General features: G+C 33.6%; 1 protein-coding gene across 2 annotated transcripts in view; it reads right to left on the bottom strand.

Annotated features, from left to right (window-relative positions):
* DBX2 (developing brain homeobox 2) overlaps window positions 1-12,753 on the bottom strand; it is a 45,978-nt gene extending 33,225 nt beyond the window's left edge. The window contains exon 1 of one of the 2 annotated variants that reach the window (XM_074267202.1): window positions 12,145-12,753. In XM_074267202.1, coding sequence (XP_074123303.1) covers window positions 12,145-12,535 — 391 coding nt within the window. In that variant the 5' untranslated portion in view covers window positions 12,536-12,753. The remainder of the gene's footprint in view (window positions 1-12,144) is intronic. The other variant, XM_074267203.1, reaches the window with a different exon arrangement.
* Between the last annotated feature and the right edge of the window lie 325 nt (window positions 12,754-13,078).

Here is a 13,078-nt window from a genome sequence, read left to right as displayed (position 1 = left end):
TATAAAAGGGGCATGAAAATGCTATTATAGCGGAAAGGAATATAAGAAGATGACAGGCAAAGCTTGAATCTTACTCTCATCAGAAGGGATCAAAGAGGAAATAATATACACACTCAGTTGGGTGTAGAAACTTATCTTACCATATAGGAAAGTAGGAAGGGAAGAAGATAAGAAAAGGGCAGGGTAGTTTAGGAGAGGCAAAAGTCAGAAGCAAAAAACACTTTTGAGAATGGACAGGATAAAAAGAGAAAATAGAACAAAGAGATAGAAAATTGGATGGAGGGAAATATGTGGTTGGTAATCATTTTTTTAAAATATTTTACATGAGTTTTTCTGATAAAAACTTCATTTCTCAAACATACAGAAAACTGAGTCAAATTATAGAAATAAGAGCAATTTCTCAATTGATAGTCAAATGATATGAATACTTAGTTGTCAGATAAAGTAATCAAAGCTACCTATAGTCCTATAAAAATGTTCTCTCATTATTATGAGAAAATGAAAATTAAAATAACTGTCATATATGGTAATATGACAAAAAGAAATTGATTGATGTTGGAAGGGATATGAGAAAACTGAAACATTATTATAGTATTAGTGAATTAATATATTAACTCAACAATGTTATGAAGCAATTTGGAATTATGCCAAAAGGACTATTAAAACCATGTATATCCTTTGACTAAGCAATACCACTACTAGATCTGTAACCCAAAGAAATAAAAAAATTAAAAGGAAAAGGATCTGCATGTATAATAACATTTTAGTAGCTCTTTTAATGACAGCAAAGAATTAGAAATTGAGGGCATGTCCATCAATTGGGGAATATCTGCACAAGTTGCATGTGATTGTGATGGTATACTATTATGCTTTAAGAAATGAAGAGTAGGATGCTTGCAGAAAAACATACCGACATGAACTGATGCAAAGTGAAATGAGTAGAACAAAGAAAACATTTTACACAGTAACAGTAATATTATATGATGATCTACTATAAACAACTTAGCTATTCTCAACAATACAGTGATCCAAGACAATTCTGTGGGACTTATGATAAAAGATAGTGTCTGTCTCCAGAGAAAGAACTTATGGAGCCTCAAAGCAGATCAAACTATTTTTATTTTTCTTGATTTGTTTGGTCTGTGTTTTATTTCACAGAATGACTTACATGGAAATGTGTTTTGCATTACTACACATGTGTAACATATGTCAAATTGCTTGCTTCTCAATGGGGTTGGGGTGAAGAGAAAGGAGTTCAAAATATTTTAAAAGAATCTTAAAATTGTTTTTACTTGTAATTGGGAAATAATAAAATGTTAAATAATGGAAAGATGACAGACTCTGTGAGGATCAGCAGTTTCCTGACATAGCTTTTTTGACACTGATGCAATTTCCATCCCTTCGTGCAACCTGATTTGCTTCAGTTTTCCTGATGCAGCTTCCTGATATAACTGGGGCGTCCCAGACTTGGTGGATGCTAGAAATCATGTGAATTGTCAGATTCTGATTACTAAATGACCATACATGTGGACAGTTGAAGATGAGGGAGACTGAGACTGGAAAAGCTAAGTGTAACTGTATCTTTGTTGTGTATCTTTGCTATGTTAAGTCAAAATCAATCTCCTCCTTGGTTTAATATTAAGTGGCTTGCAATTGCTTCATTTCATCCCAATATGAAATCAACTTTAAAGATGTGTCTACATAGACTTTACACAGAATGAGTTTTTTTTTTTTTCTCATGGGATATGGCCTGTGTGGAGATTTATTTTGCTTGATTATATTTGTTTTAGGGGGAAAGAATATGAACTTTTATTGATTGAAAATAAAGGAATTTAATTTTCAAAAATATACAATAAAAGAGAATAGATAACTCACCAGGCTTTTTTTCAAATTAAATAACCTGGCCTTTCCATCTTCTTTTCTGCCCAATTAAATTATTTTTTTCAGTCAACAAAAGTCTTTCTTCAGTCCTCCTTACTAGCTTAATGAGTCAAGAGTTTATCATAGCAATCAAATAAGATAATGTGACTTGAACTACAATAAGAGAGGAAAAAAGTTTTCAGAAGGTGCTAACTTTTCCCTGAAAAAAACACATCTGGAATAGTGTGTTAAGTTTCTGGGTGTTATTTAAAAGTAAAGATATTTAAACTGGAGAGTATCCAAAGAAGAGCAACTAGAAGAGTGAAGGATCTTGAATTTATGCCACATGAGGATCATTTAGGAATGTTTGGCCTTGAGAAGACTTTGGGGGGATATGATAACTGTCATTTTTTTAAGTATTTTCATATAGAAGAAGGACTAGATGTACTGTTTTGAACTGGAGGGGCAATGTGGAGGCAGTGTATGGAAGTTGGCAAAGAAACAAATTTTGGTTTAATGTAAGAAAAAAGCTTCCTAACAATTGGGATTAGAAATATCCCAAAGTGAAATGAGCTTCCAAAGAAGGGGGTCTTTATGTAAAGATAGGATGACCACTTGAGAGGTATATCAAATATCTTAGAGAAGAATTGTTTTATTGTTCAAGTACCAGTTTGACTCGATGGGATGAGGTCTGTGATAAAATGATATTTCAATTCCATTCAGCACTTTTGATCTCCTCCTAAAAGTCCTAAATTTATGTATATCAAAAAAAAGATATTTTCCTCTGCTCTATAATCTAGTATCTTATTGGTGAGATTTCACTTTTTCTATCCCTACTTTCAGGGACACCAAATATTAACAGGTGGGATTTGCGTCTTTGCTTTTAATGATATCATAATCACTTAGCATAGTATATGGCATATAGTAAATATTTAATAAATATTTATTTCATATTTAATGAAATATGAATTTCATAATTCACTTATTCAGTCATCCAAGAGAATTTCAAAGAGAATAATGCTCTGGCACAATTAGCTCTATGTGTGCCTGTACTTGGTTAATAAAAGATTCTTTTAAATCTGAAGGTATTGCTAGTTGAAAAGATTAAACTGGTGTGGGAGTGGGGAGTTATTGAGACTATCCAATTGCTGAATTGCTGAGTGAAAATTTACTTAACTCATTATATCTAGCAGAAAGAAGATCATAATCTACATGTTCCTTTTCAGTGGATGACTATCCACTAAGACAACAGGACCAATCTACCCCGAACATCCTTCCAACTATCCTTCTCCAACTCTGTACCATATCCACCTTTTCCATCCCTTGCTTTTTCTTTTTCTCTTTTCTTTCTTCTTTTTTTGAAAGATAAAAACAGCAGTTCTATTGAAAAAGTTAAATATTCTATCCTACAATTGCACTTACAATCTTCAATTACCATATAATAACCCACTTTTCTGGCCATTGATCTTTATATATGTTAAATCTTCCAAACAGACTGCAAATTCCTTAACAGTAAGCACTTTAGCAATAGTAGCAACAACAAATGGAATAGGATCAGGAACAGGAGCAGGAAGGAGCAAAGGCAAGTAGTATTGAACACATACACACACACACACACACACACACACACACACACACACACACACACACACACACCACTACCACCACCACCCTACCACCACCAGGTAGCCAAGCATCTTCCACTTTTCCCCAGGGAGGCAGGATACTACAGTGGGAAAAACACTAACACTGGGGTCATAGTACTTAAATCAGGTTAAAAGCATGACTCTATTACTTACTCTGTGACTTCTGTATATATTAATACATATAAGTATAAAACAAAGAGATCATACTAGATGGCTTCTGAGACCACATCCAGTTCTAAATCTAAGATCTTATTGAGATTAGCAACCTCTAACTCAAATGCATTAAATTGCTTGGAAACTTCCATTAAGATGTATGTATCACTCTGGGGTACCACTACATATCGCTCAGATTGGCTAAGATGACAAGAAAAGACAATGACAAATGTTGGAGGGAATGTGGGAAAACTGGGACACTAATGCATTATGGGTGGAGTTCTGAACTGATCCAAACATTCTGAAAAGCAATTTGGAACTATGTTCAAAAAGTTATCCAAGTTATCCTTGGATCCAGCAGTGTATCTACTGGACCTGTATCCCAAAAAGATTATAATAAAGGGAAAAGGACTCACATATGCAAAAATGTTTATTGCAGCCCTTTTTGTAGTGGCAAGGAATTGGAAACTGAGTACTTGCCCATCAGTTTGGTGATGGCTGATTAAGTTATGGTATATGAATGTAATAGAATTATTATTGTTCTATAAGAAATGGTCAGCAGGATGATTTCAGAAAAAAGGTTTTTGTACTACTAAATTAAAAACAATTTCTAGTGGGATATTTATAAAGAAGTTATCTTAAAATATAGAAAACTAGCCTGAGAAGCAGGATGATCTAGATTCATTGCTGGTTTGTATGAAAGACTGTGGAAGTCATTGAACTACTTGGTTACATAAGGAAATCCTAAGTCTGAAAATTGCAGAAAAAGTGCTGTTTTGCATTGGTTGAGGAAATTATCAAAGAAATAACAAGTCTATTTATGCTTATGTCTAATATGTGTATGTGCAAATAGAAATCTATGGTAGCAATTTAGGATTGAATGAAAGAAAAACATAGAAAATTGCCAAAAGATTAACTATTTTGGAGATTTTTCATCTTTTAATATTATATAGAATTGGAGTAAAACTTATAAAGGCTTTTCATCTTTTATTTCTGAGAGAAACTAAATGTCTGAATTGATCAATCATATAACACCAAAAAGTTGTCTTTGACATATTCCAAACAATATGACTAGTTGTTAAAATGGACAATACTCTTAAAAGTAAAACCAACTTTACTGCCATGTCAAATATTTTAGCTGGAAACCATAAAAATTAAAATTAAAGATTTCAGTAAAGCAGAAACATTACTAAAAATAGATTCAAATAATTTTGAATGAGATGAGAAACAGGTTAATAAATACATTTCTGTGTTAAGACAAAAAATGAATTTCTATACATTTTTTGAGGAAACAATAAAATTAGTATATTCAACAAATATTCTAATGCAAAAATCAGGATTTTTTGTTTCTGTTATTCTTAAGGCATTAGCAATCTCAGTTGCAAAGAAATGACAAACTGACATAAAAGGTCTACGTTAACATTATAAAAGCAAAAAAAAATCATTAAGGAAAAATTAGTTCTTAAATAAACCAAAAAAATTGGGGTCAAGTCACCTTGAAATAACATATTAAAGAAAACTGAAATTACATATGTCAATCACGGGATGCTACCACAAGAAAAGTAAAGTATTATGGAACAAAGGGAGAATGAAATGACTGTGGCCTTTTGCAGAAGATCTTCATTTCAATATAAGTATAGCACATATTTCATCCCAAATAGTCTCAAAAATATTCCTTAAATATAATTAATGAATGTAAAGCTACACGAGACTATTGTTTCATTTAAATTTGAATTTTAACAGCTATTAGGTTAAAGCAGAGGGACTGTAATTTTTCAGTGCTAATAAATACCAATCTCAGGCCAGTTTCTTTGATTAAGAGGCATTTTTCAAGCAAATTGATGACAATTTCTATAGTCTAGAAGCTCTGTGAGGTTATGATATTTAGTAAAAAATGTTTGATATTTTTGCTAGTGTTCTTTTTTTTCCCCTCACAAATCTATTTTTCCTTATTTAAAACCAGGAAGAAAATCTCTCCTCACTTCATTTCAACTTCTACTCAGTTGCCAAAGAAATTTTCCTAAAATGTAGGTCTGACTATAGAACCACCTCAACCCCATCTCAAATTCTAATGGCTCCCTATTATATCTAGAATTTTATACTCTCTGTTAGGTATTTAAAGACTTTCACAACCTGGTCCCTTTCTACTTTCCTGGCTTCTTATATTGTACTCCCATCCAAATAACCTATAATCCAGACCTTTTCTTCCCAAAATTTGGTTGCTTGTTTTGGTTTGTTTGAATAGGTGAGAAAACAAAAAAGATATATGTCTCCATATTTTTACAGCATGCAATAATTAAAATAATGGCTTCAGATGGATAGTATTACTCAAGAACCTATAAGCTTCACAGTGTCATCAGATAGTATGACAAGGGTCATCAACCCACAAACAAAACAGAACTTTGGCTTTTTAAAACCACATTTGGGATTAATAATCATCAATAAACTATATATGGGAATATGTTGGGTTTTTATCATTCTTTATAATATTTCTAAAGACGGAGTTTAGTGTATAAAGTGTCCAATTTTCCAATGCTTAGGTAGTTTCTATATTCTTGTTATTGTGTTTAAAAAAAAAAAAAGAAATTCAGGAGGAATTAGGTAACCAAAAACACACATACACATACATATGTGTGTATGTATATATAGACAGAATTATCTTTTTAAAGCTGGTCTTAGATACTTTCCAACTGTGTGATGCTGTGCAAGTAGTCACTTAACCCTGTTTGTCTCAGTTTCTCATCTGTAAAATGAGAAAGAGAAAGAAACAGTTAACCACTCTAGTATTTCTGCCAAGAAAACCCCACATAGGATCACAAACATATTTTCAACTGAAATGAATGAACAACAAAATATGTGAATATGTATGGATATATATATATATCTATATATCTGAATATATATATATATGTATGTATGTGTGTGTATAAATATATATGTATATACCTACATTAAAATTTAGTTAAATTTGAACTGGGATATTATACCTGGAAAAGCTTATAATGGCCTATTTACTATTCCTGGTATATGATATTCCATTTTTCCACTCTGTTTTTATTGGTTGTTCCCTAGTCTCAACTAGAACTCAATTCAAATTCCAACTTCCTCAAGAAACCTTTCCAAGTCCCTCCCACTTATAGTGCCTTCTCTAGGAGATTGTTTTCCATTTACATTTTATATTATCTTGTATTTATATATAGTTATTTGCATGTTGTGCTCTCCCACAAGATTGAAAGATTCATAATAGTAAAGACTTCATTTTTTAACTTTCTTTGTATCCCCAATGTTTAGTGCATTACCTTATACATAGATAAATACTTAAATGCTTATTCATTGACAATCACTTCCTTTTATAATTATGGAAACAGAGTATGAGAAAGGTAATTTTCCCAAGTCATAAAATTAGTGAGAAGTAGATATAGGTCTTGAAACCAAAGGCAGATATAATATTATAGTTGTATTGAATTTAAGTAGTAACTATGCTGTTTATAGAGAGATAGAGAGTCTTGTGAACAGAATATCAAATTCAATGTCACAAGTGTAAGAAAAGTAGAAAAGTAAAAAGACTTGCTTGTGAAGGACTTTAAAAGTCAAGCAAAATATGTTTTATTTGATCCTGGAGGTAATTGGGAGCCAGTGGACTTTCCTAAAGATGGGTGAAACATGGTCAAATATGTGTTTTAGGAAGATTTATTTGATAGGTGAATGAAAAATGAATTGGATTGGAAATGATTTGAGGCAAAAAAAAAAAAAAATAACCAGAAGGTTATTAGAATAATCTTGCTATGAGGTGAGAAGAGCCTGCATCAGAGTGGTGGCAATGAAAATAAAAAGAGAGAAGATAAGAGAAATAATGAAGGCAAAACCAATACATTTTTGCAACAGATTAGATAGGAGAAAGGGAAGGTGAAAGTGAGGAGTTGAGTTTGACACCAACATTTGGAGCCTGGATGATTGGAGCCATGGAGCTATTCAATAGGAATGGAAAACTTAGGAAGAAGGAAGAGTTTTAGGAAAAGATAATCAGTTCAGGTTTGGACCTATGGAGTTTAACCAGGGGACAGTTGAAGATGGGAAGCTAAAAATCAATAGAGGAGAGCAATAGAAAAAATAGATCTCAAAATGCATAATTGAATCCTCGAGAGCTGATGAAATCACTAAGTGAAATAATATATAGAGAGAAGAAAAGAATGCTCAGGAGAGAACCTGAGAAGAAATTATTATTGGGTATGACTTGATGGAAGAGAAAATAAAGTGACTGTGAGATAGTGGGCAGACATCCAGGAATAGAAACAAAAAAAAAAAAAAAAAAGCAGCAAGAAAAGAAAATATCAAAGAGAAGAAGATTTTTGTAAGGGTCAATTGCTACAGAGAGATCAAAAAGAATGAAGATTGAGAAAATGTCATTGAATTTGGCAACTGAAAAATAAATCACTGGTAAATTTGGAGAGAACAATTTCACTTGAATGATGAGATCAGAAGTCAGGTTGCAGTTAAGGAGAAAGAAATAGGAAAGGAATTTGAGGTGCTGATTGTATATTGCTCTCACAAGTTTAGCTTATGAAAAAAAGACATAATACTTACCTGGGATGCATAGATCAAGTGAGGTTTTGGGAATGATGAAAGAGACTTGAGTGTGTAAGCAATAAGAAAGCAGCCAGTAGACAGAGGTATTGAAGATGAATGAGAAGTGGGATGATAGAAAAGCTCATCTTCTGGAAAGGGGAGACTGGAATGGGATCACTTGTATATGTAGAGGGATTTCTTAACAAGGAGAAGGAACTTCTTTGTGTGACACATGAGTGAAAAAGATGGGAAAGGCATCTGCTATGTGAAATGAGGAGGAGGAAAGAAGAGGGACTTTTTCACAAATTGCCTCCTTTTTAAAGTAAGAAATGATGAGCCATTTCCAATAGACTTGTGATGGAGAGAGACACCTACATCCAAAGGGAGGACTGTGGGGACTGAATGTGGATCACAACATAGTTTAATTGCCTTTTTTGTTATTATTTGCTTGTTTTTCATTTTTATTCTCATTTTTTCCCTTTTTGATCAGATTTTTCTTGTGCAGCATAATAATTGTGGAAATACATATGGAAGAATTGTACATGTTTAACATATTGGATTACTTGCCATCTAGGGGAGGGGGAGGGAGAAGGGAGAGAAAAAATTGGGAATACAAGGTTTTACAAGAATGAATGCTGAAAACTATCTTTGTATATATTTTTAAAATAATAAGTTATTATTAAAATAAGAAATGAGATAAGGTACTCAGAGACAATTGGTGGCACAGAGAAAAGAACACTGAGCCTGGAGTATAGAAGACAATTTAAATCTCAGATCTCTCACCTCAGTCTCAGATCATCTCATCTCAGTCTCACATACTTAGCTACTGTGTAACCCTGGACAAATCCTCTAACCTCTGCTTGCTTCAATTTCCTCAACTGTAATCAGGATTGTTATAAGGATCAAATGAGATAATAGTTGTAAAATATTAGCACAGTACCTGACACATAATGAATGTTATAAAAATGCTTATTCACTTCCCCCTTTTCTTTCTCAACTGAGAGGGTCAGAATGCTAAAAGAGATTTCAGAAAAACAACAACAAACCAGTTAATCAATTTGGGAGGTGAAACAGATTGCCTTGCCCCAGTAAATGGCAATTAAATTATGCAATAAATCTGAAGAGAAAATTGACACAATTTCATTATTTTCTCTAGTTCCACTTAGAAGTACATGAGTTGTTGTTCATTTTTCATTTTTGAAGAGGATTAGTGATATCACATGAGAAGGAGTGAAGTTTAACATGGTGGGAATAATGCATGGCTAAGATATTCCATAGAAAAGTGTGCAAGGGACTGGAGAGAAGAGTATGGAGTATACACATAATTTGATTCATTATTCTATATTTTAAAAGAAAACCACCACTAAGTCTTATGGCAGAAATAAAACACTGTTTTCTTATTAAATCCATGAGTATACATATTCTTATGTGCTGTCATATCCCTTCTTTTATTTACTTGCTTTATTATAATATGTAATTATGTGATTCAAGTTTATTCTAATCATTCTCTAGGAAATCTCATATAAAATGTGAACCTGACTTAATTCAATCATTTTATTAGTAGACTGCAGTCTCCCCAACATTATGTATGATGTAAAGCTTTAACTAATCCTCAGAATGAAAATAATTTGAATGTGAATGTGAATATATTATCTATTGAGACTATCATTGTTGATTTAAAAACCAATTTTCTCAAGTATTTTATAGAATCAGTGACCAAAATCATCTTCTGTTTGAAAGTGTGTTCTATGTCCCTGAGTCAATAGATTAATTTTAAAAGATTTCTAAGATATGGTCATCTTTTAAAGCTTTAAAGCTTTGGGAATGGTAGTCAACATTATTTTTTTAATTTAAGAAAAATTAAAAGCTAAGCAATATACTCAAACATTTAAATCAAAAGATTTGATGCTCTCATTTAATTTAGTAATTCTTTAAAAGAATCATAAATTTTTTCAATCAAAATTTAGATAAATTTGTAGTTTATCAGTCTTGTAAACAACATATATGCATATTAAAGTATATCTCTTTCTAATTTCTATGTATTAATTAAAATTAGTTAGCCTGCTTCTTAGTTAAAGTGAAAATTACAGGCTTAAAAACTAAAATCAGTAAATTAGAAAATACTTCATAAATTCTAACTATTATTATTATTCTAAAAAAAATTCTACAAAATTCAGAAGTAGGAAAAAGTGTTTTCTATAAAAAACTGTTAAAACAGTATAAATGTATAACCAACATTTTCATTCACCTTTTAATTTTTATTCCTTTTCAGATTTTAAAATGAATTAAAACTATTTGATTTAGTCATTAACAAGAAGTTTAAGATAAAAATTAACATCAAGAAATAATAGATTATTTAATTTAATAATTAAGGGAACATATTTTCAAATACAAAAAAGACTAATATTTTAAAATTGTAATTTGAAAAAAGACTTGTTTTTTATCTTACCATCTAAATAGTTCCAGGAAATGTCCTTGGTTATTTAATGTTTTGATATGCAAGTTGAAAACTATTTCAGTTCATTTAAATATGTACATATTTATAGCATTCATTAAACTTAACACATTTTTAAAAAATTATTTCCTTGAAGAGGTAATTTGTGCGGCTATTGTAGAATCACACCTGGGCAGGATTAATTTACAAATACTAGAAAGTAGTCAAGAATGCTTACAGGCCAAATAACCCAAAAGAGATTCGGAATGTTAATTATCTGCTGTTTACATATGCAAGGCTCATAATGAATAGATGTCTTCCACTTGATATTTTATACATTTCTAATTTTCTTAATATTTTAATATAAATCTTGTCTTTAGAAGAACAGGAAAAAAACTAACTCCCTGTACCAAATGCTGTCTGATATTTCGAAGAAGCTGACAAGTGACCTTTCAAACCAGCAAAAATAGCAGTCACCTGAATCATCCTCTTCCTCTCCAAAGGGCAAAAAATGATTAATTAGAATTTCATTGTTGGCATAAAGAATAATCTGGCTGTGGAACTTGATACCTGTCCCCTTTCCATCAGGAATCACATTAAACTGGAAAAAACAATGGTTGTTTTCACCTAAATTACATGAGATCATTAATATTAGATTTGTTTTAGGAGCTCTTACAATAGGATCCATAGAAGAGTTTATTAATCAAATTCAGAAAAACAACAACAAAAGGAAGGATTAGTACATAGTTTCAATTTTTAAAAATGTATGCAGCCCAATGTGTACATGTTCTATTATAGTTATAAAGTTACTTCCCCACTTCCAAAATCACTTTTCACCATCCAGATCTGGATGGAAGACTTTCTAAAGTCTCCACAAACTAGAGCGGGAGGAGATAAGGAGGAGGGAGGAAAGAGGAGGACAGACAGTCTGTCTTCTCCTTTCTTTTAGTTCCGTTAATAGAGGTTGGAAATATCCATCACAAAGAATTCTGAAAGTAGTTATTTTTAAACCCTCTGGGAAAACTATCTATTTGGCTTGAAACTTAGACTGTTTCTTCCCACCTCCAGCTAGGTGCATGGAGAATTAAAATAGAGACGAGACACACAGCAAGAAAACACTTAACTGTGTCTGCGAACTGGACCACCAAGCCTATTTCTCACCATGCCCCACCCCCACTTTTCCTATAGCACAGGGCCACCGGAACACCCCAAAAGGCCAGAATTAAAGTGTTCCTAATCCCTAGTTAATTTATAAAAAAAGAAAGGAAAAAGTGTAGCTCTAAGAAAGAGAAAAACGTTTTGTTACTTCTTCCAAGACCCCTAAGGTGGCAACTACAATAAAGGTGATGTCCCATCCAATCAATACAAGTGAGGGCAGTAGCAACAGAAACTACGCGCCCCAGAAACAGTTTCTGCAGCTTCCTAGACAGTCCACAGTCAGCCGGGGGCTTTGAAGAACTAGATTTAGGAAAGAAGGGGTCTCACCTGGGACAGCAAGTTGGAAGACGCCACCTTGGTCTTCCCGAGCCAGGCTTGGTAGCTGACTGCTGTCAGTCGAAGGATTAAGCACTTGAAAAGCCCAATGAGTCCGATAAGGACTCCCGATTTGTTCTCCTCCAAGGCACAACTTGAGGGGTAACGGGCTGGAGGAGAGAGGATGCTCCGGCATTTTCGCCGTGGTGTCTGGGGCTGCCGCTAAGGGAGTTAAGGGAGGAGGAGCTGGAAGACACGGAGGAGAGTCTCTAGCCCGCAGCAAGTTTTCAATTAGGAAACTCTTTCCCAGGTTCCCAAAGCCTGGAGCTGTGTCTAGTAGTGCCGAAGAGCCCAGTATATCCCAGTACACGCCAGTACGGGCAGATAAAGCACTGGGAAACATAACGAAGAAGAGCAGGGAGGCAAGCAATCCAATCTTTACTACGCTTTCTTCTGCTCTGCTCTGCTCTGCTCTTTACTGCCGCCGGACAGCTGCAGCCGGACTTGGTCTAGGAGACTCAGCAGCTACCTCCTGCTCCCTAGCCAGTCTCTCACGGAACTAAAGCAAGCCAGAGAGGGTGGAGACGGAGGAAAGGGGACTAAGGACCATGGGAAAAGGCCGCTGGGGAAACGAATCATTATTATTTATTTGGGTTGGCTTATTTTTTTTTTTAAAGGGAGGAGCAAAGCATCAGGTTTCTCTGGCAATGTGGAAAAAGCTCTGGGGATTTGGCGGGTGTCTCTCATTTTCTGTTAAACAAGATTTTTCCCCTTGTGAACTGGAAGGTGTGTATCACCCAGCTACAAAAATGTCACTCTAACTAAAATTATAGACCCAGCCAACAATAAAGTATGGCTCCAAGAGTCTGTAAAAGACGTAGGGGCAGGGAAGGAAGAGTTGGGAGTGGGATCGGGGGAAACGAAATGATTTGTCAAAGGCTGCGAA

Source organism: Sminthopsis crassicaudata, chromosome 5 (assembly GCF_048593235.1).
Source record: "Sminthopsis crassicaudata isolate SCR6 chromosome 5, ASM4859323v1, whole genome shotgun sequence".
Classification (NCBI taxonomy): domain Eukaryota; kingdom Metazoa; phylum Chordata; class Mammalia; order Dasyuromorphia; family Dasyuridae; genus Sminthopsis; species Sminthopsis crassicaudata.
Note: the sequence above shows the minus strand (reverse complement) of the source record. Positions and strands in the feature narration are given on the sequence as shown.